The sequence below is a fragment of the Panthera tigris genome, chromosome E3 (genome assembly GCF_018350195.1).
Source record: "Panthera tigris isolate Pti1 chromosome E3, P.tigris_Pti1_mat1.1, whole genome shotgun sequence".
Classification (NCBI taxonomy): Eukaryota; Metazoa; Chordata; class Mammalia; order Carnivora; family Felidae; genus Panthera; species Panthera tigris.
Genome location: NC_056675.1, coordinates 2,101,612 through 2,128,098, shown reverse-complemented (window position 1 = coordinate 2,128,098; position 26,487 = coordinate 2,101,612). Strand labels below are relative to the sequence as shown.

The window sequence follows — 26,487 nt, the reverse complement described above, 5'->3', positions numbered from 1 at the left end:
ACGCGTGCACGCACAGACATGCACACACACGCTACAGGATCCGGCTCGTTCTGTACAGAGGGTTCGGATGACGTTTTGTCGTTTAAAATGCCATGAACACTTTCCGTTTCGCCGTTCTGTAAACTGAGATTTGTAAAAGAACCAGACCCCCGTCAGAAGACACGTGGGTGTTTGCCGCCTCTCCTGTTTTGACAGGCATCGGTGGGTCCTACTTTCCCCACTCCACTCGAATCCTCAACAGTCCCCCTGAGGCCAGGGCACAGACTCGGGTCATTGTTTCTAGAAGCCCGGGGTCCTCAGCGCCTGTTCCAAGACCACGGGTGTGGGTGGACAGATACATGGGGGCTCCCAAGGGCCTGTCCTCCTGACTGGTGCTGACCTTGTGTGGCACGTGTCCCCCCAGGACCCCCTGCTCCGTGTCCAGGAGGTGCTGAACGGCACAGAGGGGAATCTGCAGCACCTCACCGCCCTGGTGGACTGTCGCAGCCTGCACCTGGTGAGGGCCGGCCTGGGGGGCAGGCCCCCCGGGGGCCACAACGGGGGTGGGGGGGATGGGGGGATAGGAGGGAGCAGCTGGGGTTAGGGAGCAGGAAGGAGCAGCTGGGGGCAGGAGGGAGCAGCTGGGGGCAGGAGGGAGCAGCTGGGGTTAGGGAGCAGCTGGGGGCAGGAGGGAGCAGCTGGGGGCAGGAGGGAGCAGCTGGGGGCAGGAGGGAGCAGCTGGGGTTATGGAGCAGGAGGGAGCAGCTGGGGGGCAGGAGGGAGCAGCTGGGGTTATGGAGCAGCAGGGAGCAGCTGGGGGGCAGGAGGGAGCAGCTGGGGGGCAGGAGGGAGCAGCTGGGGGCAGGAGGGAGCAGCTGGGGGGCAGAAGGGAGCAGCTGGGGTTATGGAGCAGCAGGGAGCAGCTGGGGGGCAGGAGGGAGCAGCTGGGGTTATGAAGCAGGAAGAAGCAGCTGGGGGCAGGAAGGAGCAGCTGGGGGCAGGAGGGAGCAGCTGGGGATATGGAGCAGGAAGGAGCAGCTGGGGGGCAGGAGGGAGCAGCTGGGGGCAGGAGGGAGCAGCTGGGGGCAGGAGGGAGCAGCTGGGGTTAGGGAGCAGCTGGGGGCAGGAGGGAGCAGCTGGGGTCAGGAGGGAGCAGCTGGGGGTCAGGAGGGAGCAGCTGGGGGCAGGAGGGAGCAGCTGGGGGCAGGAGGGAGCAGCTGGGGGCAGGAGGGAGCAGCTGGGGGCAGGAGGGAGCAGCTGGGGGCAGGAGGGAGCAGCTGGGGGGGCAGGAGGGAGCAGCTGGGGGCAGGAGGGAGCAGCTGGGGGCAGGAGGGAGCAGCTGGGGGCAGGAGGGAGCAGCTGGGGGGCAGGAGGGAGCAGCTGGGGGGCAGGAGGGAGCAGCTGGGGGCAGGAGGGAGCAGCTGGGGGCAGGAGGGAGCAGCTGGGGTTAGGGAGCAGCTGGGGGCAGAAGGGAGCAGCGGGGCAGGAGGGAGCAGCTGGGGGGCAGGAGGGAGCAGCTGGGGGCAGGAGGGAGCAGCTGGGGGCAGGAGGGAGCAGCTGGGGTTAGGGAGCAGTTGGGGGCAGGAGGGAGCAGCTGGGGGCAGGAGGGAGCAGCTGGGGGCAGGAGGGAGCAGCTGGGGGCAGGAGGGAGCAGCTGGGGTTAGGGAGCAGTTGGGGGCAGGAGGGAGCAGCTGGGGGCAGGAGGGAGCAGCTGGGGTTATGGAGCAGGAGGGAGCAGCTGGGTGCAGGAGGGAGCAGCTGGGGTTAGGGAGCAGTTGGGGGCAGGAGGGAGCAGCTGGGGGCAGGAGGGAGCAGCTGGGGTTATGGAGCAGGAGGGAGCAGCTGGGGGCAGGAGGGAGCAGCTGGGGTTAGGGAGCAGTTGGGGGCAGGAGGGAGCAGCTGGGGGCAGGAGGGAGCAGCTGGGGTTATGGAGCAGGAGGGAGCAGCTGGGTGCAGGAGGGAGCAGCTGGGGGCAGGAGGGAGCAGCTGGGGGGCAGGAGGGAGCATCTGGGGGCAGGAGGGAGCAGCTGGGGGGCAGGAGGGAGCAGCTGGGGGGCAGGAGGGAGCAGCTGGGGTTATGAAGCAGGAAGAAGCAGCTGGGGGCAGGAAGGAGCAGCTGGGGGCAGGAGGGAGCAGCTGGGGATATGGAGCAGGAAGGAGCAGCTGGGGGCAGGAGGGAGCAGCTGGGGGCAGGAGGGAGCAGCTGGGGTTAGGGAGCAGCTGGGGTCAGGAGGGAGCAGCTGGGGGCAGGAGGGAGCAGCTGGGGGGCAGGAGGGAGCAGCTGGGGGTATGAAGCAGGAGGGAGCATCTGGGGGCAGGAGGGAGCACCTGGAAGGGCAGCGGGAACAGCGGGTAGTAGCTTGCGGGTCAGGGGAACAGACGGGAGCAGCCGGGGGTGTGGGGCCTCAGGAGAACGGGAGCTCACCGGAGGGTGGTGAAGTCCAGGGCGGTCCGGGCTGCCGCGTGCCGGGCCGAGGCTCTGGCGCGTCCCGGCTCAGCCCGCCCTCCCTGTCTCCCTCCCGGTCCGTGTGGCCTTGCTGTTGCCGGGCCGTCTGGCCTCAGGACTACGTGCAGGCCCTGACGGGCTTCTGCTATGACGGCGTCGAGGGCCTCATCTACCTGGCCCTCTTCTCCTTCGTCACAGCCCTCATGTTCAGCTCCATTGTCTGCAGTGTGCCACACACCTGGCAGCAGAAAAGGTGAGGGGCTCAGAGCTGGCCTCAGGCCATCCCGCGTGCAGGGTGTTTTAGGGACGCGCCTCTGGACACCCGTGTTCTGGCGCCCGGAGACAGGAGCAAACGCCCCCTCTGCTGCGGACACTCTGCAAGCCTCCGCGGTGCTCTGAGAGTAGAGAGGAGCTCCCGGCCCGGGAGACGTGCGAGTCCAGAGCAGGCGGGGAGAGCCGGGGCGTCCTTGCTGCCGCTGCTGGCTCCGTGCCCTGCACCCTTCCCCGCCTCTGACCGGCTGGCCTCGGGGCGTCTTGTCCGTCTCCCCGCCCCGGGGCGTAGATGTGCGGGGCTCGCGTGTGGAAAGAGCAGCTGGTTGGCCGTGGGGACTCGGAGCTTCTACGAGGGAAGGCCCCAGGTGGCCACGGCCTCCGTGGCCCGTTTAGCCGGGCGACCGGGATGGCCGCTGCTCCCCACGGGGCCGTGACGCTCTTGTCTTTGAAGTGGGGTTCCCGGGAGCCCCTGCCTTAGTCTCCCTGATCAGTAGTAGCTTGAGTGGTCTCCGGAGGAACCGGGCCCATCGCCTTGCCTGGGCCCCACACTTCATCGCCCAGCCTCCCCGCCTCCCTTCCCACTTACTTGGGCCGTGGCTGCTTCTTGGTGGCCTGGCTCAGAGGACAGGCAGCTTAGCTCAGATCTCTTCCCTCTGTCTGGATTTCTACTCTGTTGTTTTCTGTGGTGATCCTGCCAGTAGTGGTGTTGGTGACGATGGTGGTGGTGGGGACAACGGGGGTGGTGATGGTGGTGGTGGTGGTGGCGGTGGCAGTGGTGACAGAGGTGGCAGCTGTAGGGAAGTGGCTGAGAGACAGACCTGGAATCACATTCCGTGGATCCAAATCCCGGTTCTGCCTTTGCTTATAGGATGACCCCGGGCAAGTCACTTGAGCACTCTGGGCCCCCAGCGCCCTGACTGTAAACGCGGGTTGTAAAGAGCCCGCCTCTCGGGGTCGGGTAGGCACTAGAGGAACCGCTACGTGTAAGGGCTTAGCCCCGGGCACGGCTGGGAATGGACACATTCGCCAGCTGCTACCACTGTCCTGCTCCTCTGGCTGCAAGGGGTCAGAGAGGACGCCGTACGCTCGCGGTCACCCGGCTGGTGGGCAGGAGGCGGGACAGGAGCGCAGGCCTGGCTGACCTAGGCCAACACCACCAGGCAGCCCCGGCTCGAGTCCAGTCTGGGAGCCTACAGGACGCGCTGGGCCTGCGGGTGCGCCAGAGGCCTGGCCCCGGCCGCCCGCCTTGCCTCACCTCGCCCCGCCCCGCCTCGCCCCGCCTCGCCCCGCCTCGCCTTACAGCTCCCTGGGCACAGTGGGTAGGAAACATGCAGCAGAGCAAGAGGGCTGGGCTCAGGCCTCCCGGGGACGCACAGTCCCCGTGGGCTCAGGCCACCCAGAGATGCGGGCAGAGACCTGCAGGGCCAAGAGAGGCCACCCCCACTTCCGGGCACCCCACTCTCTGCCCCGCGGGAGGGACCGTGGCCCCTCGTGCTCATAGGCAGACCGCATCCGGGTGTACGGGCTGAGGCGCGGGGCCCTCGGCGCCCCCGTCTCAGAGGATGAAGCCAGGGTGACCTGCCCACGGTCCCGTAGTCCATACCTGACCAAGCCGGGGTCGGAACGAGGTGTGTCTGCATCCGAGCCGACCCCACACGGGCCTGGCGGCTGGCCACCTCGGGTCCGGGTCTGAACCCGCGCCGGGTGTCCTTCCCTGCAGAGGCCCCGACGAAGATGGGGAGGAGGAGGCGGCCCCGGGGCCCAGGCAGGCACACGACAGCCTCTACCGCGTGCACATGCCCAGCCTGTACAGCTGCGGGAGCAGCTACGGCAGCGAGACCAGCATCCCAGCTGCGGCCCACACCGTCAGCAACGCCCCGGTCACCGAGTACATGTGAGTTGCGCCGGGAGCCGGACGGGGGTGGGTAGGCGGGGACGGGGGCGCAGGCCGTGCGGAGCTCCGTGTGCCCCGCTGCGGGAGAAGCTGGGAGGGCCGGAGCAGGGGCCGGCCGGGCAGTCAGAAGGGGCCTCCCTGGGCGCTGCCCGGGCTCTGGGCGGGGTCGCCCAGGCACACCAGGCTCGCGGCCACGATGAGGCTACTCGGTTAGGTGGAGGCTGTGTGCGAAGGGTGCGGGGATGCCGTGGCCGACAGCCCGGGGCCGGCCGCGTGGTGGGCGGGCATCCGGGTGGGCTCTGGCCGGGCCGAGGCAGCCTTGGGTCGAGCCCTGGGTTACTGTGCCAGGGTCACGGGCGCCTCAGGCCCTTGCCGGGGGCCGCGTGCAGGGTGGCGAGAACGCACAGGGCTGGAGAGGGCCGGGCACAGGTAGGTGGGCACAGAGTCTGCCTGGCTCTAGAAGGGTCTCTGCTCGGCCGGCGGCCGCTCACAGCCCCTCTCCCCTCACCACCGCAGGAGCCAGAATGCCAACTTCCAGAACCCCCGCTGTGAGAACACGCCCCTCATCGGACGCGAGTCCCCGCCGCCCTCAGTAAGTCTCAGGCCGGGGCGGGGGTGCTGCGCGGCTGCCTTGGCGGTCATGTCGCTCTCGCGGGCAGTGCGGGCCCGGCGGGGTGGCGAGGAGCCTCCAGTGCCGGGGCTGGAGGAGGCGGGCCGGGTGGGCCCACAAGCTGGCCTTGAAGGTACCCTGAGCCCCAGCCGCCTGGCGGGCCAGCTCGACCCTGAGGGGCCCTGGCTTCTCCTTTCTCACGCGGGCCCGCTTCCTTTCATTTCCTCCGTTGACTCCCTGAGCTCGGCCCGAGACTCAGCCTCTGGCGCTTCCAGCCGCTGTCCCCTCTGGCCTCGCTGAGACAGAAAAGAGGGGACAGGGTGGTTTGGCACCTAAGAGAAGGAAGTTGCAGACTGACGGGCCCCGGTGGCCTTGTTGGACGAGGTGGGCTGCAGAGGACAGGGCCAGAGAGGCCGAAGGCCACCCGCCTTCAGAGGTGGGCACGTGTGCGGTGGCCCCGTCCTGCCCTGCAGCCGCCGGGGCGCCCTCGACCCGGACCGGGGCCGTGTGGGCTCGCGGGCCAGGTAGCCCTCGTCATCGGCACCGTGCTCTGGCCCCCCACAGCCTGCTGCGGGCAGGGCCTACACCCCGGCGTTGAGGCCGCCCTCTCTCTCTCTCTCTCCTGCACCCCTCCCGCCCCGGGCCCTCCTAGCGCTATCTGGCAGGCTGGCAGTTTAAGCCCACGGATAGTGCCCGAACGCTGTGGTGGCCGTGCCCTCAGAGTGACAGGTACTGACCCGCCCCAGGTGCCCTGCCCTGCACCGCCTGCCCACTGCGCCTCTCTCCGCCTCATGCTGTCGGCTCACTGCTACCCCCTCACCAGCGCGGACCCTGGGCCCACGTGACGTGCCCCAGGGCCGTCGCAGCTCAGCAGCTGCCGGGCCAGCTCCGGGTCCTTACAAGCCTGTGAGCTCGTGAGCCCCCAGCCCAACCAGAGACCTCGTGCCGGCCTCCGGCCCGTGACCCTCACCTCAGGGGCAGTGAGCCCCCTCCCTGCCCCCGGCCCAGCTGCAGATGGCCCCGGCCCCTCTTGTCACCTCCCAGCAAGGAGACCATCTACCAGGCACCTGGGTGTGCCTGCGCCTGGCGCCTGGGCTCAGGGAGGCAGAACACGGGTGAGGTGGCACCCCGGGGTGCCCTTGGGGTGCCGCTGTGCATGTTCAGAAGTGCACACAGGCGCATGCAGGCAAGCGCGCAAGCTGTCCCCGGCCGTGCCCACACGTCTGCGCGGGCCTGCTTGGGCACCTTCAGGGCTCTGGGGTGCCGTCCCCCTCCCCTGCCGCTTGCCCGGGGGATGACACGGCTCCCTGGTGCCCACTGCTCCTCCCCCTGATGCTGTGTCCTGGCCAGCCGCCCGGCACTCTCGCCTTCTTCCCCACCTGGAGTGCCAGGAGGGCTCTAGGGACCAGGGAGCATCGTCCCTCCCCATCTGGGGACTCGGGAGGGGTCAGCGCAGGGCCGTGGGGTCAGCCTGCGCAGGCTCCCTGACCCCGGCAACCCTTGGCACTTGGCCTGGCCTTCGTCCGCGTCCCCTTGGGCTTGTGGCCCTTTGCACCCTGCCTGGCCGCAGTACACGCCTCCTGTGTGTGTGCTCATCGTGAGCGACCCCCACGCACGTGCACGCACACACACACACACACACACACACACACACACGCTTCAGGTTGGACGAGCGGCGGCCAAGACACGCCGTCCGTGCCCTCCCTCCAGGCGCCTCTGTCCCTGCGTCTAGGAGCTGGGAGGAGCCCGCAGCCCCACAGCCCATGTGACATTCGGGGCCTCCTTTCCTGGGGCGATGGGGCAGAGTGGCCGTGGGGCCTCCTCCTTCCCAGGGCCTGACCCGCTCTCAAAGCCTGACTCCACCCTTGCATGATGGTCTCCCGCTGGGGCAGGAGTCTCCACGTGTCCCCTCAGCCCAGCCCTGGAAGGCAACCTCGACTGAGTGCGCTCCCGTGCCCGGGAGGGGAGCCTGGGGCGTGGGGGCTGGCCTCCGCTCGTGGAGCCCGCCGGCCACTCCCGAGCCCCTCCCGAGCCCCTCCACCGGGGCTCCGTCAGCCGGGCCACCGCCCTCCTGTCCCGCCCTCGGGTTGCTACTGGCTCACCTCGCCAAGGCCCTCGCGTGGCTGCGTCCGCTGCCCTGCTGACCCCCTCTTCCCCTTGTCTCCCTCCAGTACACCTCCAGCATGAGAGCCAAATACCTCGCCACCAGCCAGCCTCGCCCCGACTCCAGCGGCAGCGGCCTCTAGACCGCCCGGCCGGCCACCCGCCCGCCCACCCGCGTGCCAATCGCCCCGCCCTCCCCGTGCCAGCACTGCCGCTTCCACCCGCGACCACTCGCCGGACCCTCCGCACGCACGCCAGGCCCGCTGCCGGCCCCTTTGCGGCCCCCCTTCCCTCCCCTCCCCTCCCCCCCTCTCCCCTCCCCTCCCCTCCCCTCCTCGCAGGGGCATGGAGATGAGGAACTCCGGGCCCGCGCCCTCTCCTCGGGCCACGCGCCTGGATGCCTGTGAGCGATGCCACCAACGCGGGGCCCTCGCCCCCCACGCCTGTCCGCCTCTGAGGACCTGCGTTTGCAGAGCCCTTCCCTGGGCCGGCCCCGGTGCTGTGTCCCTGCCACCTGCCCTGCAGCACGCCGACCCTGTGGACGCCGCGTTCTCCGGCTCACACCCCAGCCTGCCCCTCCCCTCCCGCAGCTCTGTGCTCCCGAGGCTTCTGTCCACAGGCTGCGCGGCGCCCCCACCGTGCCTGGCACCTGGAGGGGCCTAGGCTCGCACCTGCCCGCCGGGCTCCTGTGCGGAGAGCCCCCGGGGCGCCCCCGTGGCTCTTCCTTTTCTCTCCACCTGAACACAGGCCCCTCTTGTCGCTGCCAGAAGCCTCCTCTGCCTCCGGCCCAGCACTGCTCTCTCCCACAGCGCCCACCCTGCCCGCAGGGCCCAGCCCCCCACGGCGGCGGGAGGACGGCAGGTGCCGCGCTGAGCCCCGGCCGCACACTCAGTGCCGGCCACCTTCTTGGTGCCAAACCCCCTCCCCCACCCCAAGACTTGGCAGCTTGTCTGGTTCGTTTTTGCACTAACCACCTTTGTCACCCTAGGGCAGGCGGACCGCGGGCCGGGCAGCCCTCCCTTCTCGGTTCCCTCTCTGTCTAGGACAGGCGCGGTGTCCCGTGCCGGGCCGTGGGGCTGGACCCGAGCTGGCTGTGAACGTGCCCTCGGCCCCTGCTGCCCCTCTTGGGACTAACCACTAACCTCACCCAGCCTCCGCGGGCACCCCTGGCCGATCCAGAGCCAGCAAGTGTCACCCTGAGTCCGGGCCAGAGATGAGGCCTAAGCCGGCCGGCTGGGAGTCAAGCTGGAGTAGCCGTTTCTTCTCGGGGTGCTGCTGGGGAAAGGGCTGTAGACTGACGGGCAGCCCAGGAGCCTCGAGAGCCGTCCCTGGGCAGGTGCTGCCCCAGGATGACTGTGTCCTAGGGAACGAACCCTTAGGCTGTAGGACCGAGGTCCCTGCGGCCTCAGTCTCCCTACCTGTGAAGTGGGAACAAGGCTTCCCTAAGGTGCTTTGGCTTTAGTGTACAATGTTTGCCGTGTTTCCTGCCGTGGAGGGTAGGCCACCCCCAAATCAGGATGGGAAGTCCCCCGCCAGTCCCGGTCTTGGCCTAGCCAGCCTGAAACGGAGAGGCTCTGGCCTGCGTGTCAAGCCAGGGGCAGCAGAGTACCACCGACAGGCACGTGTGAGGGCCCGGGCCAGGGGCCTGCGGTGGGAGGTGGGCAGCTGGCCAAGCAGCTTACAGACATGTGGGCTCTTCCTTCCAGAGCGGGGACGATGCCCTGCCCCGGGACAGGCCCGGGGACGGGCTGCCTGCCCTTCCTCCACCATCCTCTCTCTGTGCTGGTGTCCGGGACCAAAAGGGCAGGTGGGCTGGAGGCCAGGCCACATCTGCCCCGCCCCTGGGGCAAACCCCTGACCCGGGGAGGGAGGGAAGTGAGCAGGCAGACACTGGGGTGCCCCAGGTGGTCCTGGCGTCTGAGCCCGTGGGCATGGGCAAACCTCACCGCAGGGCACGGTGTGCCCCGGGCCCGGCCCAGCCGTTGTTCTGGGCGCCCGCCGCACACCCGCCCAGCTTTTCCTCCGGGCTCCACCGGTGCCGAGAGCGTTCCGGGCCCGGGGTCGGGAGGAGTCCCCGGCGGCCCCACCCGGGTGCCGCCGCTCTCCACCGCTGCTCAGAAGCACAGTCGGCTGACCGCGGCCCTGGGAGGCCGCCCGCAATGTGAATGTACATAGCATGAGAGGCGGGTGCTGCCCGGACAGGCTGTGGACCGCGGCTGTCCTGGGAGTACCCTCCGTGCGTCGTGTGCGTGAGTGCCTGCCCCGTCTGTGACGTCCTCACGTTCTTCTACTCGCCGAGTTGGAGAAAGGAAAAGGAGTGATCCCGAGGGGCTCACACCCAAGCCTCAGTCTCTGGAGGGGAGCAAGTCCTACCATCGGGTTCCTTTCGTTCCAAGTGTTCAGGGTCCCCTTCCTCACCCCCATCCCAGTGACTTCTCCACATCCCTTCCCAACCCTGCACCACTGGGCCTCGCTTCCCACAGGCCCTTGACAAAGTGGGTAGTAGGTGGGAGGGAGGGTTCCCCCGGGGCCTTGAAGCGCCCCTTCCCCCCCCCCCCCCCAGCAGGGTCCAGCTGGCTCCCAGGCCCCGGACAGGCTGGGCAAGTGGGAGGCAGGGTCCGACCGGGACACCTGGCTGATGGGACTCCCCGTGCCAGCATCCACTGCCCCTGGGTCCCCTGCCACGTCACCCACCCCATCTCACTATGCAATTCCAGCCCAGGTACCATCCCCTCCCTACCCGGGACCCCTGCCCAGCCCCAGGCGGGTGGGGGGCCTCCCTGGGGCGCAGCTGGGGGGCAGGCAGGGGGTGGGCAGGGACGTTCTATTTAGCTGTGATGGTTGCGTCTGTGCCACTTTGTTACATATAACCTGTCATTCGATACGATTTTGTTAAGACTCCGACCCTCCCGGCCCCTCTCCTGGCCCTGCACCCTCTCCCCAGTGTGATTAGTGCCCTGAGCGGGAAGGGGGAACTGAGGCCTGAACCATTCGGCATCTTCCTCCAGAATCTTCCTCCGACCTCCATAGGGCCAAGGCTGTATGTGCTGTCGCTGTGTTTTTTATTTTTATTTTTGGTTTTGGTTTTTTTAACTGGGTTTGGGGTTTGATTTTTATTTCTTTGGGGGCTTTATTTTTCTTGGCAAATAACTAAAAATCTCGTCAATGTAATTTCTGTGGTTTCTATTCAGCTTGGGTTTCATGTTTTAAAATAAACACGTTTTAAAAAACAAGCCTCTCTTCCTGAGTTGATTGGGCTCCTGCCGGAGTTTGTGGGCAGTGTGGTCACATGCTGGGAGCCAAAAGACCCCCAGGGGGTGGGGGAGGCCCAGTCGTGGCCGGGGAGCCCACCCAGGTGGGGCTTCATGAGATGGGCACAAACGGTGGTCTTGACACCTTAAAAGCCACACTCTGCAGTCTGGACGTGCACTGGAGCAGCCCAGGGGGACGGGACGCCTGTGTGGAGGCCCCTCCGGCCACCTGGAGAGGTGACAGGCCTGGCCCAGGGCAGGGGTGTTGGAGGGGGGCCAGGTGGGAGCAACGGTGGGTCCCCTTGGAGGAGCATTTCCTGAGCCCCACGGAGATGGGGCTCAGGGCACTTCCCCTGGGGGCATCTCCAGCCACGGGCCTCGCCCGAGTCCTTCCTCTCAGGTGGGTGGGATGGTGGTGGGAAAAGGAGGAAAGGAGCCCTGGTGTGTGCCCCTGACCCTGCCCCTGCCCCTGCCCCCCTGGCCACTGCTGCCGACCAACCCAACCAAACGAACGAGACACGCAGAGGTGGTTTCTCCTCGTCCAGCAACAGCCCAGCCAATGAGAAGCCATACTTCTCAGCCAATGAGAGGCCGCCATCCCGCTCTCCTCCAATTGGCTCCTGTCCCGAACAGCCTCCCCCCACAACGCGCACGGTCCCCCTTCCCTATATATAAGCCCGCGACGCAGCTTGTTCTCAGCCGGGTCTGTGGTTCAGGTGTGTGGTGTTGAGCTTGGTTCCTCCGCCTCCCAAACAAGCTCGTTTTGCTGGGAAGAGGACTGGCTGCTTTGTATTTAAAGTTACCATCATTCTTGTTCTCGGCTGAGAAATGGACACTGGAAGGTGCCACATAATCCGGCAGGGAACGTGGGAGGGCTGCTGGTGAGCTCACTTTCCTCCCCTAAAGGTAATAGCACCCACCTCACAGGGGGCCTCAGTGTCCCGTGGAACTGGGGGACGCACCTCTTGGCCAGGAAAGCATGTCTCCCGTGCTTGGGGCACAGGTGGGCGAGGGACCTGCAAAGGCCCAGTGGAACACACCAGGCTCTCCTGGCATTGCTGGGAGCACCTGGGGGGCGGGGCTGGTCCGGCAGCCTCCGATTTGACTGGCTCCTAGGGAAGGGCACCCGGAACTGGTCAGCTCTGAAGAGGGGACGCAGAGCACCCAGGGCAGTGGAGGAGACAGCTGAGGCCTCCAGGGTGCCGTGTGGTAAGGAGGGAGAACTGGGGACGTGGGGGCAAGGAACCCAAAAGGCAAGAGAGTCCCATGAGGGAAAGCGTCCAGGCACTTCCTGCCCTACTTGGACCTCACTTTCCCTGTCTGCATGTCAGGGAGGGCAAAGTGGTAGCCTAGTTCTAGAAGCGGCCACCTTCCTTGGGTCATGGCCCCTCCATCTTCAAAGCCAGCAGTGTAGGATGCTTCCGATCCCGGTCTGACCCTGACCCTCCTTGCCTCCCTCTTAAAAAGAAGGACCTGTGATTGCACTGGAGCCACCTGGATAATCCAGGATAATCATCTCTCTGTCTCGAGGTTCTTAATTTACTCACATCTACGAAGTCCCCTTTGCCGTGAAGGTAGCATATTCATAGGTTACGGAGATTGAGATGTGACATCTTTGGGGTCTACCATTCCGCCGACCAGGGGAAGCCAGTGTTGAGGATATCTGGGGAAAGAGGGCTCTGGGCGGGTGAATAGCCAGTGCAAAGGTCCTGAGGCAGATACATGCCTGGTGTGTTCACGCAAGGAGGTGAGGGTGACTGCAGTGGAGCGGCAAAGGAGAGTGGTCTGATACGAAGCAAAGCTGGGAAGATGGCAGAGGGCCTGTGGGTCTCATAAGGACTTGGAGGTGGACTCTGGGGGGGGGGGGGGAAGCCACGGAGAACCTGAGCAGACTGACGCCACGGAACATTTGTCTTAACGGGATGGCCCTGGCTGCTGAGTCAGGATGGGGCCTAGGGCAGAAGCAGGAGAGCAGCTAGGAGGCTGTGGCAACATTGCAGGCCAGAGCCGAGGGCAGGCCGGGGTGGGGGTGGGGGTGGGAGGATGTCCAGCTGAGGAGGGGTGAGACAGGACTCGGTTCTGGAAGGAGCACAAGCAGCACTTCCTGGCACCCTGTGTGTGGGTGTGGGGCTTGGGTTGAGCTGCGGTGGGTCCCCGGGGATGTGTTATCACACACTGAGGTGGGGGGGCCGGGGAGGGAGCAGGCACCCGGGGAGGTGGGGGGAGGTGGTGGAACAGTGAGTCTGGGAATCGGGAGAGAGCACTGGGCGGCGATGACCAGTTGGAGTCTTTGGCTTGGATACTGTGTTTAAAGCCAGGAGTCTGGATGACATCCCCCAGGGAGTGGGTGCGGAAGAGGAGACAGCAGGACCCCTGTTCGGGGTCTGGGAGCGGGGAGGAACAACCAGCCGGGCAGGAGGAGCCCGGGACAGAGAGTGTCGTGGGAGCCACACGAAGACAGTGTCAAGGAGAGATGAGGGACCACGTCACACGCTGCCGATGACGGGGTCCGTGGGCACTGGAAGGTGACTGAGTCCGGTGGACTCAGGAAGCTGGACACCACTGGAGTCTTGGACAAGAACCAGTGCGATGAAGCCTGACAGCTGGCTCGGGAGAGCATGGGAGAGGACTCGGGACAGCAAGAAGCGACTCCTGGAGTTTAGCTGCAAAGCAGGAAACGGTGCCCCGGCTGGAGGGGGCGTGGCCCAGAGGCGCACGCGTGGGGGGCGTGGCCCGGAGGAGTGCGCGTGTTTGAAGATTAGGATGTTTTAAGGTAAGAGCGCGTTGGAAGCCTGGCACGGGGCTTGGCTGCAGTGGGGGAAGAGGGGCCGGTGTGCATCGGTGGAGTGGTGTTCCTGAGTCCCCAAGAAGGGTGGGGCCTAGGTCACAGTGGAGCCCCCTGCTGGCCCCGAGGTCAGAGTGGCGGTGTGGGCAGTGTTGGGGGCCGGGTGGGGTGGGTCTCATGAAGGAGGGAGGCTGGAGGAAGTGGTTGGGGGCCGGGGAGGGGGAGAAGTAGGAGAGCCGGAGAGCAGGCAGGGGCGAAGTCGGGGCAGGGGGCTTCCCAGGGAGCCAAGGCTCCATCTGGAACTCAGGGTGAGACTCCCCAGAGTTCGGGGAGCTGCCCAGGTGCGGGGGGACAGGCTGCAGGAGGGTGGCCGCTGGAGGCCTGGCTGGGAGAGGGTGTGAAAACAAGAAGCCAAGGGAGGTGAAGGTGAGTTCACAGGGTCCAGCCAGGAGGGGACAAGCCTGTGAGGTGTGAGGGGGCTGGGGGGTTCGGGAGGGCCGGAGGGACTGAGCAGAGGGACAGGCAGCAGGTGGAGGCAGAGTGCGGTCGTGGGGCAGGCACGGTCTGGGGAGTGAGTGACCATGCAGTGGGGACGCAGGGGGAGGGGAGGCCAAGGGCGTGGGAAGGATCACGGACACGGAAGTAACCAGGAGTGGACGCAGGAGCCAGGACAGGAGAGCTAGCCTGTGAGCCAGGAGCCCACATTTCCAGGAACGAGGAGACACCCACAGAGGGCGGGGACAGCAGGGGTCCTGATCCCGTGATGCAGAAGGGTCTAAGTGGGGAGAGCATCTCCAGGAGTGAGGCAGACGCCCAGCAGGGGGCGCCGGGCCCTCGGGGGACCCGAGCCGTAGGGCGGGAGCCGGGACATTCTGCGTTCCCAGCAATTTCCCCTCACGGCCCGCTGCTTGTCTGGGGCTCCCTGGGGCCCTGCTGAGTGGAGGGCCCACAGGTCCCACCGGGACGAGCCACGAGGACATGCGGTGGCCAGCCCCGTGTCGGACCCAGGGGACAGGACGGCAGCAGGAGTGACCTGCAGCAGCTGCTTAAGCTTGCTTCTTGACCTTACACCATTACGTGAACCAGATATCAGTAACAACGGTCAGGTTCGTGCTGTGAGCCTCTAAGGGCCAGAACGGGGCTGTGCACCGGGATGCTGGTGGGTCCTGGGAAAGGTCAATTTGGGCAGGGAGAGAAACCCCCAGCGCTCACCACCAGCTGGCACCCAGGGACTGAGGTGGGTTGCACACAGATTTGGGGGGGGGGGGTCCCAGAAGCCTGGGCAGGGCTGCTAAGGGGCATGTGCCCCGGGGGTGGGGGGCAGCCACAGCTCTGCACTCCCCACTCAGTACCCTCACGTAAACTGGACCACCTCCAGGGGTGAGACAGGAGCTGCCCCAGGTCCCTGGGTCCCTCCTAGTGATGTACCAAGTGTCTGTGTCCTGCCCTGGGCTCAGAAAGGGCTTGGCAAGGCCGGGGCTGGGGGTGGGCGGATGGGCCTGAGGCAGCGGCAAGACTGGCAGGTCTGACAAAGAACGGGGCTGGCTCTGGTCATTCCCCTCTGCCCCCCACCTGCCCCCCACCCACCCCAGGCCCAGAGAGGGCGGGACTGGCCGAAGCTGCCAGCAAGGAAGGGAGCCTCAGGGCGAGCCCCGGTGGCCTGCAGGGGCGTGGGGAAGGGCATGGGGAAGGGCCGTGGAGACCCAGCCCCCTGCCATCCTCCCTCCCAGGTTCCAGGCATCCTGATCAGTCCTGCCTCCGCACCTCTGCCCAGGCCGTGCGAGACCCAGACCGCCTGCCTGCCTGCTCTCCCCACCGCACCTCTGCAAGGCCTTCCGTCTCCAGCACCTGACCACAGCTCTCACGCGTCTCTTTGGGAAGTTGGCCGTGATGGCCCCAGGTGAAGGGAAGTTTGTTTAAACTGAGCAGGGAGGGGCCCCACCCGCACCCCTCTCGGCTCCTCCCAGACCCGGCTCAGGGCTTGCCGCCTGGCAGCGCAGAAGCGCGGAAGCCGGAGGGGGTGGGGGTGGGGAGCACGGGGGTGGCAGTTTTACTTCGGATTCTGAAAGCCCACAAATGACGGGCACTTCAGGAGGTGCGGGGGAGGTGCGGGGGAGGGGGGGTAACTAGCCCGGCCAGGCAGGCCACCCTGCTCAGGTTATCCTCCGCTCCCTGACTCCTTCCTTGGGGGAAGGCCCCTTCCCCACACCCAGGAGGGCAGCACGTGGAAGAAATCAGGCTGCCGGTTCCTGTAAGGCCCCCTCCCAGACCCGCTTCCCCTTCTGGGGAGCAAGAACTTCCTCCTCCCTCAGCTTCTCCCCGAGAAGAGGGAAGGCCCGGGCCGTGCCCTCTGCGCCACCTCCCAGACCCAGAGCACGGGGGCTCCCCGGTCTCAGATGAAGGCCAAGGCTCAGGGAGGGCCTGGACCAGCTCTGTGGCAGGCTCCGCCTGCCCCCGCAGCGGCTGCACGGACACACCCATGCCCGAGGGCCCCACCAGCTCAGGGGAGGCTGATCCCCAATGCCAGGGCAAGGTGGGGTCAGGCCCCGGCCAGTCGCCTCCAGGCCAGAGTAGCCACCAGCAAGGGGGTTGTGAGAAACGGGGACATCCCTGGCCACCCCCTCCATTTGGGGGTGCTGTGTATGTGGGCATGTGTCCAGGGGGGACAGGACTGGCATCCGCCCCCGGGAGGTCAGGGGTGGGGAAAGGAAGCACTTTGCAAACGCTTTTTATTCTGATATGTTGAGAAGGCGAAGCTTGGAGCAGAGTGGGGAGCATGGAAGTCTGGGAACCTGGAGTCGAGGGGCGGAGGCAGCTGGGGCTCAGCAAGAGGAACAGGGCGCAAGGGCGTCCCCAGGCTGCTGGGGACTGGGGAGGGAAGCTGCAGCTGAGGCTGGACCAGCCCCTGCCCACTCCTGCCCCCCTCCACTGGATTTGAGGAAGAAAGGGCAGTGGTCATCGGGGAGCTGGTCGTTGTAGGAAACAAGGTCCGGGGACATCCTGGCCCAGCCTCCTGCAGCCTGTCCGGGTGGCACGGGGGCCCAGCTCCCAGATTATCGAGTGTGGGGTGCCCGGCACAAGGGGAGGCCGGGATCCAAGGCCCACCAGGCCTCTGAGTTTGAGGTCTCTACCACCCTGCCGGCCCAGTTCAGTTACCTAACCTTGGCTGTCACTGGCTCTGAGCCTTAGTTCGCCCATCTGCAAAATGGGACAAGGACGTGGCCTCTGGGTTTGTGATGGGGATGAAGCCAGATAAGGAGGTCTGAGCTGGGCCACAACAAGCCCCCAGCCCTCGTGCAGGGAGGGCTGGGCTCCCTGCAGCCCCTAGAGCCCGGCCAACACAGGCTGCAGTTGCAAAGCCTTAGGGCTGCTCCTCTGGATGAGACCTGTGGACCCAGCCACCACCCCCCCACCGCCCCCACCACCACATCCACGGGGCCCAGGGCTGGCCACGCCTCTCAGGCACCTGCAAGGAGCTGTTCAGATTCCCTTCTTTCCACCTCCCCCACATGAGTACCTGAGCCCCCAGTCCCCTGGAGCCACCTCAGACAGACCTGCACCTCAGGCCCAACTTCCAGGAAAACCAGGAGCCCCTGGGGTTGCCCCAAAGAGCACTTTTATTCACAGCAAAGGACGTCACCATAGCAACCACCCTTCAATTCCCTGAGAACTTTCCCATTATCTGTCGCTTTCCTACCTATGTCTTTGCAGAAGGAAAAACAGAAGACAAAACCCATCCCACGGGCCAGGTGCACCAAGCTGGGCCTGCGGGAGACAGGTACTATGCACGAGGTGGGGGAGGAGAGTCCAGAGCCCGGGACATATAAATACGTGCAGTGTTAGACATTTCCATCAGCTTTAACGACAAAGATATCTCACGTTTGGCTTCTGGTTTTTCTGATCCACAGAAAAGATAAAATAACACCTGCCCCCCCCCAAAAAAAAATGACAAAACACCCTACTTTTTACCCACCCCCTTATGAGGAACAAGCACAGTAAAAAAATACTGTCACAATATTTACAGACACACCCACTATGGGCGACTTTCTCTCTGCTTCAAAGAGGAGATAAAATGCTCAGCTCTGTCTCCCCATCGTGGGAAGAGACAAAGAGAAGACACCAGAGAGGGCTGGAGAGACTCCCCACCCAGGACGGCCGGGAGGGGAGCCACTGTTCCCCTAGCCACACGGCCACTAGGGGCTTAATGGGAGTGGCTGGAGGCAGGTGCCGTTTCTCTGCTTCCCGGTGCCCGGGCCAGAGCTCAGTGGGAGAAGGGGGCTCGGGACGCCCCCTACAGAACCCGGCTTCCCTGCACTGAGCAACACGCAGTTGTCCCGGGGGCTCCGAGGAGGGGCCAGGATCTCAGGGCGCAGGTGCCCCAGCACAGAGCCTGCACGTCCACGCAGAGCAGCCCCCAATCCCCGTGTTGCCCTAAGACTCCGAGATGGTAAGAAAACTGCCCTCGGAGCCACCTCCGATGCAGGCACGTGCTTCCGGGATGGGGCTCGAGCCCGCTGACCCGAGGCGCGTGGGAACGCAGACAAGTGGCCCTTTTGCCCGCTCCCTGGCAGAACAGGACCGCCCAGCAGTCTGCTCCACGGACCGGCGCACGGCACACACACAGACGTAGGCACAGCCCCGGGGAGCCTTGAACGCCAAGGCCAGGGCGGCACAACACGGGTCCCCGGGCCCTTTGGATACCAGGGGCGCCCGAGGACGGGGTCTCAGCCGTGGTGGCTAGAAGATGCTGGTGTGAGGACACCAGGGCGTGTCTGGGTACAGGTGGCAGTGGATGGAGCGGAACCTGTGGGGACAGAGCAGGGGGCCGGTCCGTGCGGGGAGGGCGTGCCGAGCGCCCATCTTCCGAGCCGCGGCACCAGGAGGGGCCCCGCGGCATGAGCAGGGCGTCGGGGCGCCCTCTTGGGAGTCAAGCCGCTCAACCACACCCGCGCTGGCAGACCCCTAGGGGACCCTACGTCGGTCACCAGCTCTCTCTCTGGGCCTCAGTTTCCTCACCTGGACGGGTCGGCCTCCACGGAGAAGGGCCCCTTCACGTGGATGGCGTTCCGCTTATTTTCAAACATGCCGTAGCTGAGGGTCACCTGTGGGGGGAGGGGCAGAGTGAAGCCGGGAGCGGCCCCCGCGCCCCCGGCTTTGTCCACAGCCGGGGCCGTTTCGGTTCGGAGCGCCAGGACAGCCTCGCCTTCCGGCCTCCCCCGGACCAAGAAGGAAGGTCTGTGAGTCAGGCTGCAACCACCCCACCTGCTCTGCACAAGCCGGGAGTGAGGTCCAGGGCGGGGGCTTCGGCGAGAGCCAGCAGAGTCGTCTGCTGGTGCAGGAAAAGCCCCAGACGGCACAGAGTGGGGGTGTCGCACGGGATGTGAGCGGGGTCCCGCCGGTGGGGGGTCTGGGTATCCCAGCGGCGGCCCTCCCCGGCTTCCCTATGTACCATGGCTCCTCCACCCGGCGCTCCCTCCTCCCCCCGCTTCCGTCCCCTGCCCGCTTGCCCCTTCGCTCGTGGCCGGGCGGCGGGCGGCGCACCTGCTCGTGGAGCTCCGAGGCCGGCACCTGCTGCAGGTTCTCCAGGTGGGAGTGGAAGAGCCCGCTGCGGATGAGGGGCACCCCCAGGAGGGCCTCCACGATGTAGCCGATGGTGCAGTCGTCCGGCAAGCGGATGCGCTCGGCCGTGTTCATGAAGTGGCCCCTGCTGCAGAAAGGGAGGAGAGGACGAGAGGGGACGAGCTGAGGCGAGGCGGGAGCCAGCCGCCCACCGGGAGCCCGGCAGGATCCTGCGGGGCAGCACCCAGCACAGAAGGAAGGAGCCAGCCCCAAGGGGAGGGGGACACGCCCCTGTGGAGCAGGGTACAGACCCCGTCTGCGTTGCTCACAGGCTCGCGTGCCAGCCCGGCACCCTCCTCTGCGCCAGCCTGACAATTCTGAGTCCGGGGGCGACTGGGTGCGGAAAGGAGTCCCGCCCGACGGTGCCTGGGGCCGGTGCTCACACCGGCCCTCGTGCCTGGCAGGCGGGAGGGGACCGGTGGTGGGGCACGTGACGCGGCCTGCCTGCGCCCGTCAGGTTGGGGCACCCGCAGCTGGGAAGGTGAACCAAACCAAGCCAGGGGGGGGTCTTTGGGACCGAGGGCGGCCTCACCTGTGTCCCAGGGCACCCACCTGGCCCACGGGCTCATCTTCAGGGCCAGCCCCCGGCTGATGCAGAAGCCAGCCCCACCGGTGGCAAACCAGAAGTGGACGGGACGCTGCAGGAGGGAACGCAGGGGACCGTGAGACCCTCACCCCAGGCCACAGGGACACCTCTGGCCTCCTCCCCACTCCGCTCAGGCGTGCGTGGGGGGCAGGGGGGTGGGGAACGCTCACCATCGTGTTCTCGCTGACCCTCTCGGTGGCCTGGATGGGCCTGTCCAGACTGGGCTTGCCAATGTAAACGTCCTGGGTGTGCGGGTAGCTGGCCAGCAGCCGCAGCAAAGCCCTGACGTTGACGTAGTTGTCATCATCCACGTGACAAAACCACCTGGAGAGAAGCAGGGCCGGTAGAGAGAGGAAGAGAGAGCATCGCCGGGGGGAGGACCTCCGGAGCAGGCACCTGAGGGACCGGGGCCAACACTCACTTCCTCCCGGATTCCATGAAGTGGTCAAACTCCACGGCCATCTTGCAGGACAGGGCCTGGCGGCTGTGGGCAGCCGAGCAGTTGGTGTTCACCACGTTGCCTGTGAACAAGGCAGGGGGCTGTAAGCGGGTCCGAGCTGGCTCGGGGAGGATGGCGGCCACAGCAGAGAGGGACAGAGTGGGTGACTGTCCCAGGGCGCCCCGGGTTCAAGCTGTACCTTGCAGCGGCCCCCTCCCTCCGCCCCGCACAAGGCTCAAGGCCTGGAGATCACGCCCGCCCCCCCCCCCAGCCCCACCCCCTCCGGGACAACCCGATCCCGCCCCTGCCCATTCAGGCGGCTTTTTCCCAGCACCGGCCACCTGTTGCCGCCACATCAGCTCAAAGGGCCCCGGGAGCTGAAAGGGCCTCATTTGCATGAGAATTGGGTGGGGGGGGGCCCCCCGAGTGGCAGGGCGGAGCCTTGAGCAAACCAGTTGAGTAAACTGCCCTCCCTGGCCCGTGGCCTCGGTGACCTCTCCGGAGGGGAGGGAAGCGTTCCTCCCAGGCGTGGAGCCCCCCACGCCTCCCCCCCAAGCCCGGGGCTCACCGGTGCGCCTGGCCAGGGCTTCATCCTCCCCGTCGGTGAAAATAAACGTCTGGAAGGAGAAACGTGGTCTTGAATAGGCAGTTCTGTGTCTCCTCCGCCCCCGGGGCCACTGTGGGGGGCGTCCAGGGCTGGGCACCGTGGGGCTTCAGCAGCTAGAGCTCAGCCACACCCACTCTCCGCCCTTCTGTGGGCCTCAGTTTCCCCAGGTGCACGGAGTGGGTCTCAAGTGCCCATCCTAAGTAGAAGGAGGGCTGGGACTCGTGCACACACACCCCCCATCCCCGTCGACAGCTGGGCCCAAGGTCACCCAGCGGCTGTGCCGGCACGAGCCAGGTGGGGCGCCCCGCCCACCCACCAGGTAACCGGCTCCCCGCCCACCCCACACACCTGGCGGGGCACACACCCTTATTGACACAGTGCCTAGCCTGTGGGAGGGGGTAGAGGGCCGTGGTGGGGGGACAGGCGGAGGAGGTCGGCTTCGGGAAGCCAAGTCTCAATCAGTCAGGGACAAAGGCCTCTGCTGGACGGCCGCCAAGCCCTGGCGGACAAAGGGCCCGGAGGGAGGATGAATCACCAGGCATTGTCCGCCAGCTTTGTCCTGGGCCGCGCGGCGAGGGGCGCCGGGCTGGCCTTAACTCGGCCGCGTTAAGCGGGAGTGGCCGTGCTGCCCATTACCATACAGCTGGCCTGTTTAACTGGGCCGGGCTGGGCGAGAGGTCCGACGGGCAGGGGTGCGGCCACAGCACTGCGGTCCTCTGGGCCGGGCCTTGAAGCCTGGCCCCTCTCGCCCCGAGCGGTGTGACTGGCCGGGCAGGTCACCTTCTCTGAGCCAAAGAAGCCACCGCTGTTCTCTGGAGACTCCGACGGTCAGCAGGGTTGAGGCAGGAAACCGCCTGTGCCCCAGCCCACAGAGCAGTACCCCCAGCAGCTCCCCTCCTCCCCACTATGTGCCCCCCCCCCCCCCCCCCCGCCGCAGCCCCGGCAAGGAAATCCAGGCTGGCAGACGGGCCTTGCCCAAGGCCACATCAAGGCTCCACCTGTGCCAGCACTGGGCCACCCCTGCCAGGAGCGCTCCGAGGAAGGGGGCGGGCAGCGGGGCGGGGCCAGGAGCTGCCGGCACCCGCCTGGGCCCGTCAGCACACGGGGAGGAATGTTCCTTCCTCTGCCTGGCCCGCCCAGCGCGTGCCGCCCAGCGCACCCGGGCATGGCTGAGTGCAAAGCCTGGGGCCCGTGGCCGAAGTGGGGGGGGGTGGGGGGGTGGGCTCTGAGCACAGGCGGCGGGAGACCCCCCACCTCCGTGCCCACCAGACCTCAGTTTCCTTTTATGGGTCCTAGGGAGGCTCTGGCATGCGGAGGCTCGGAGCACAGCAGACACCCAGGAACCGGGGGTCCCACCTGGGGTCCCCACCCTCTTTTGGATGGCTCCAGCCCCTTGCCCAGCCTGACCCCAGACCCGGGCACACACTCAGGTGAGGCCATGAGCTGCTGAGCACCGGCTTAGAGCTGGAGAAGGGGCAGGCCCCAGGTATGTCCTCTCCACGCACGCACCCCCTCCTTCCAGGGCCCTGCAGGCACCCCAAGGCGGCCCGCACGCACAGACTCGCACCCAGCCCCCCACCCACTCCCCAGCATCTCAGCCCAGGAATGCTGTGGGAGGCCCAGGCCGGCCAGTGCAGACGCGCACTGCCGTCGCTGGATTAAAAGGAAAATGCTTTCTTAATGAGATCAAGCGAGGCCTGTTCTCCCGCGCTTTGGTGGTGCCCTAAAAACCCAGCCCAAGGCTACGGAGATTAAAGTCACCTTTGTTCAGCTTCGGGGAGAGCAAGGCGGGCGGCCTGAAGAGGAGTTCGGGGAAGGGTGGGGCTGTGGGGGGTGTGAGGGTGCCAGGCCTCCGGTCTCCCAGCATCAGAGCAACCAGCAGAGAAAGCCACGGACAGGCTGCCTGGTGGCTCAGAGCCTCAGTTTCCCCCTCTGTCAAATGGGCATAACGAGAGCTCACACGTATGTACCCAGAGCAAAGCACGGAGACTGACTCCTTTCTTTGGTCTCCATAACGGCCCTGAGAGGTAGACACTGTACTACCTGGGTGGACAGTGGGGAAACTGAGGACCAGAGAGGGGCAGCCTCCAGCCTGTGGTCACACCCAGGGGGCAGAGGTGGTGCTAATCTAGCCCAAAGTGCCTCCCAGGGACTGAGACCACCCCCCTCCGGGCCACCTCCCCACTTCCCTACGATGGGGCTGAAGGAGGAAGAGGGGGGCAGCAGGGGCGGCAGGGCTGGCCCAGCGCGGGCGGGGGGGACACCCACAGGAAGCGGCATTGTTCCTGGAGCTGCGATTCAAAGAAACACAGGATGCCAAGCTCTCCCCCAGCAATTGTGGCCGCTGTGGTGGCAGCCGCGGCAGCCTGGCCCACTCCTCGGAGGGGTGGGGGAGGAACGTGGGGGCCAAAGGTCCAGCCCCTCGTCCTGGACTTCAGGGACTGTGGTAGTGTGGTCCCTGCTGACCGCCATCCCCCCCCAACCCCCCACTATCACTCCAATTGCGGGAAGTGTTTTACACATACCCCATGCTTGTGCTCTCAGTCTAGCTCAAATGGCACCTCCTCCAGGAAGTCTCCCAACCCTCCATGTGAGTCAGATGCCCACTCTCAGCTTGCACAGCCTTTCGGGGTTTCCGCCACCAAAGCCCTGACTTCTTCGGGTGTTCCACATCAAAGTGGGTCTGAATCACCATGCACAGGACTGGGAGAGGAGGACCCTCAGCTGTGACGGTTTCGAGGACCCCCCTCCCCCACAGGGGGAGGTGAGGAACTCTCGCTCGCTGTGCCACAAGAACTGATGCCGGGGCGGGGGGTGGGAGGGGGCAGATTCAGCCTCTCCTGGTTGGGGTCAGCCGTCAAAGAGGAAACTGAGCGGCCCTTAAAGAGGGACGTCAGGGCCCAGGGCAGTGATGCCGCCCCCCGCCCCGATTCCTGAGGACCTGCTGGGCTCATTCCCTCCGCCTCCAGGTTTGGCCGCCCTCTTTCACAACACCATACTGGAAGGACGATGGTTGCCCCATTTCAGAGATGAGGAGACTGAGGGTCACAAAGGCCCTGGGCCTTGCCCAAGATCACCCCCGCTGGGACTGGTACCTGAGACCCCCCTGACCACATCCCCTCTGCTGGAGAAAGCCCCCAAAGTCCAAGACGAGCAGAGCTCAGAACCCGGGGGCGGGCCAGAGGGGGCCGAATGCTGCCAAAGGTCACACGGCAGGAAGGCCGAGTCCTGGGGGTAGGGTGCCTGGCTCAGGGATGGTGTCCCACAAGGGCTGTCAGTCAGGGATGGGGGGGCCCGCAGGCCCCCTCATCGCCAGGCAACCTGAGTGGCCAGCGCGCCAGTGGCGGTTCCCATGGAGCGCATAGCTGCACACAAGAGGCCGGGTGCCTTTCTCCGCTGGAGAAAGGGGCTTTGTTACCTTGCCCAAGCGGCCGGCGTGAGAGCCGCCGGGCGCTGGGAATCCTAACGGCCCGGCGGCCAAACAAAACCCGCGGCCCCCGCCGCCCCCTCCCGCCGGCCCGCTGAGCCCCTGGGAAAGGGGATGCTGCTTTCCCAGGAGGCTGCCACGGGACTCCCAGGGCCCCCCTCGCCACGCTGGGACCAGAGAGGACCCTTCCCCCCACCCCGGCCCCCATCACGACCTCACCAGAACCCTGTCCCCGAACAGGGCTCAGCCACCCCAGAAGATCCCAGGCCTTGAGGTTCCAACAGGGAGGAACAGGTGTGGGGTCTTCTCTGAGCCCTCGTCCCAGGCAAGGGTCCCTCAACTTTACCCCAAATGCCCACTTAGTCCCTTGAATCTCCCAGCCCAGGGGCGTTCCCCCGCTGCCCCTCCCGCCCTCCGGCAGGGCCCGCACTGCCCCGTCCCGCCCCAACCCAACCGTCCTGCTGCAGCCCCGAGGGAGATTTTCAAAGTGGGGTGTGTCTTTATTATGTGTGGAGGAAGCTGGTGCTCAACTAGGGTGCAGTAAAGCACAAGGTTCCGGGCTCCAAAGATTCCTACGCTGTGGGGAGAGGGTCTCCGCACAGGCCCCCAAAACCCGGTGCTCTCTTTCCAGATACATTCTCCAGGACTCACTCACACCCACCCCAAACGCAGATCATCTTTAGCAAAGACTTGTCTTCATTCCACAGCAAAGACTCTCCCAGCCCTATGCGGGGCGCCAGGGGTGGTTCTAACCCTGACCCCATCACTAACGAAAGCGTCGTCCTCTCCAGGGAAGGGTCTGAGCCCAGGGCGGATGCCCCACTCAGAATCTGCCTTGGGGTGGTGTGGAGACAACAGCACCTTACTAATGCGCTCCAAAGTTTGGGGAGGAGAAGGGCGTAAGAAGCATCGCAGGGCACCAAACCCCAAGCACTGGCAGCTGGTGTAGGGTCAACGCATACCATCCAAGACTCTGGAAGTCGGATGGAGTAGCGTCCCCATCTGACGCTTCCACAACTCTATGGGGAGAGTGACCCCATCAAGGAGACTGGTCTGGAAAGGGACGGGTTGGTGTCACCACCCCAGATACTCCAGGTGGCTGGACAGAGTGCAGCCTGGCGCCCTTCGGATACTGCCACCAGCTGCGCAAGACGGCACCCCTACCCCTCCCAGGCGTGGGGGGCTCACCATCTGCTTGTGGCGCGAGATCCAGGTCTCCAGCAGCAGGTCGAGGCGCGCGCGGTGAAACTTTCTGGTGGTCTTGACCGCGATGAAGACGTCGTGGGGCGCCAGCGGCTCCGCTGGGGGCGGCGGGTGGCCGTCGGCGGGGCGGGGGGCGCCCCCGGGCGGCGGGCCCGCGTCTCTGCGCGCGCGGGTCAGCAGGCTGAAGTACTCGGACAGACTGTGCACCTCGCGGGCGAGCGCAGCGGGAGCCGCCGCCGCCGCCGCCGCCGCCTCCAGCCCGCGAGCCGGGGCCGCCCCCGCGGGGCCCGCCAGGCTGCGCAGCGCTCGCCGGCCGCGCTCGGCGGGCACCGGGGGCGGGGGCGGGTCCGCCGTGAGCACCAGCAGGCAGGCGAGCAGCGCGCCCGCCAGCGCCAGCAGCAGGCGTCGGCCGCAGCGCTTGAGCATGGTGGGGTGGCGGCCCCCGGCGCGCCCTGCCCGGTGCGCCCTGCCCTGCCCCGCCCCGCGGACCGACGCGCAGGATCCCGGGTCCCGCGGCGCGTTGGGCTGTCCACTGCCCGCGCCCCACGCTCTTAAACCTCCCCGCCGGACTCCGCCCTCCGGGGGGCGTGGCCCCCGAGGCCCCGCCCCCCGCCGCGCGCTCACTGGCTCCCGGGCCCCGGGGCGGGACCTCGCGCCGGTCGCCCCCCGAGACGCTCAGCGCCCACGTGGGGCCGCGGCGGGGGTCTGGGAAAGGCCCGCCGGGCGCCGCCGCCCCCGCCCCTTGTGAGCACGTGCACGCCCCGCCCCGCCCGGGTCGTCCCCCGCGGGCAGCCGAGGGGCGTGGGGCTTGGGGCCGGGCCCGCCCCGGTGGCCCCGAAGGGGAAAGCAGGCTGGCCAGCGCCGGCGGGGGCTGCACGGGGCGTCTGGCACGCGGAAGGGCGCGCCCTCAGCGCGGTGACCGGGGTTCTGGCACGGGGGCTTCGGGCTCGGTAGTCCCGCCGGAGCCGTCCGGACTTCCTCGCTGGGCGCTGCCCCTCCCCGAGCCCGGCGTCCTGCGCTTGGGGTGCTGCGTGCCGAGAACGTGGGGCGGCGTGCGGGCGGACTAAGGTCTAAGTCCTCTCTGCCCCGGGCAGCGGTTATTAGTACCGAGGAGGGGCTTAGCCGCCCGAGCCGCAGGTAGGGCCACGAGGTTGCAGCGAGAAAGCACCTGTATCAAATTCCACCTTCAGCTCCACCGCGCCCCCCCCCCCCAACCCGAGGTAATTTCCTCAAGTCCCAGCCCGACGGCGGGGGTGGTGGGGATG

The 26,487-nt window shown here is 66.7% G+C and overlaps 2 protein-coding genes across 4 annotated transcripts in view; one reads left to right on the top strand and one right to left on the bottom strand.

The window, feature by feature from the left end:
* The window catches only part of TTYH3 (tweety family member 3), a 29,055-nt gene extending 21,451 nt beyond the window's left edge, over positions 1-7,604 (top strand). The window contains exons 10-14 of one of the 2 annotated variants that reach the window (XM_042971622.1): positions 404-496; positions 2,542-2,678; positions 4,419-4,592; positions 5,109-5,184; positions 7,374-7,604. In XM_042971622.1, coding sequence (XP_042827556.1) covers positions 404-496; positions 2,542-2,678; positions 4,419-4,592; positions 5,109-5,184; positions 7,374-7,448 — 555 coding nt within the window. In that variant the 3' untranslated portion in view covers positions 7,449-7,604. Of the gene's footprint in view, positions 1-403; positions 497-2,541; positions 2,679-4,418; positions 4,593-5,108; positions 5,185-5,854; positions 7,350-7,373 lie in introns of those variants that run through there. The other variant, XM_042971620.1, reaches the window with a different exon arrangement.
* Positions 7,605-17,233: 9,629 nt separating this feature from the next.
* On the bottom strand, positions 17,234-25,719 carry LFNG (LFNG O-fucosylpeptide 3-beta-N-acetylglucosaminyltransferase). Of its 2 annotated transcripts, none has more exons than XM_042971775.1 (8): positions 25,208-25,719; positions 20,554-20,602; positions 19,968-20,067; positions 19,717-19,870; positions 19,513-19,598; positions 18,883-19,045; positions 18,358-18,443; positions 17,234-18,145 (listed from the first exon to the last, which is right to left on the bottom strand). In XM_042971775.1, exons 1-8 carry the CDS (start codon positions 25,646-25,648, stop codon positions 18,079-18,081), a joined length of 1,146 nt encoding a protein of 381 aa, XP_042827709.1. In that variant the 5' UTR covers positions 25,649-25,719; the 3' UTR covers positions 17,234-18,078. The 2 variants fall into 2 exon arrangements, with proteins under 2 accessions (XP_042827709.1, XP_042827708.1); XM_042971774.1 differs by having other exon boundaries at positions 18,883-19,048; positions 25,208-25,716.
* Between the last annotated feature and the right edge of the window lie 768 nt (positions 25,720-26,487).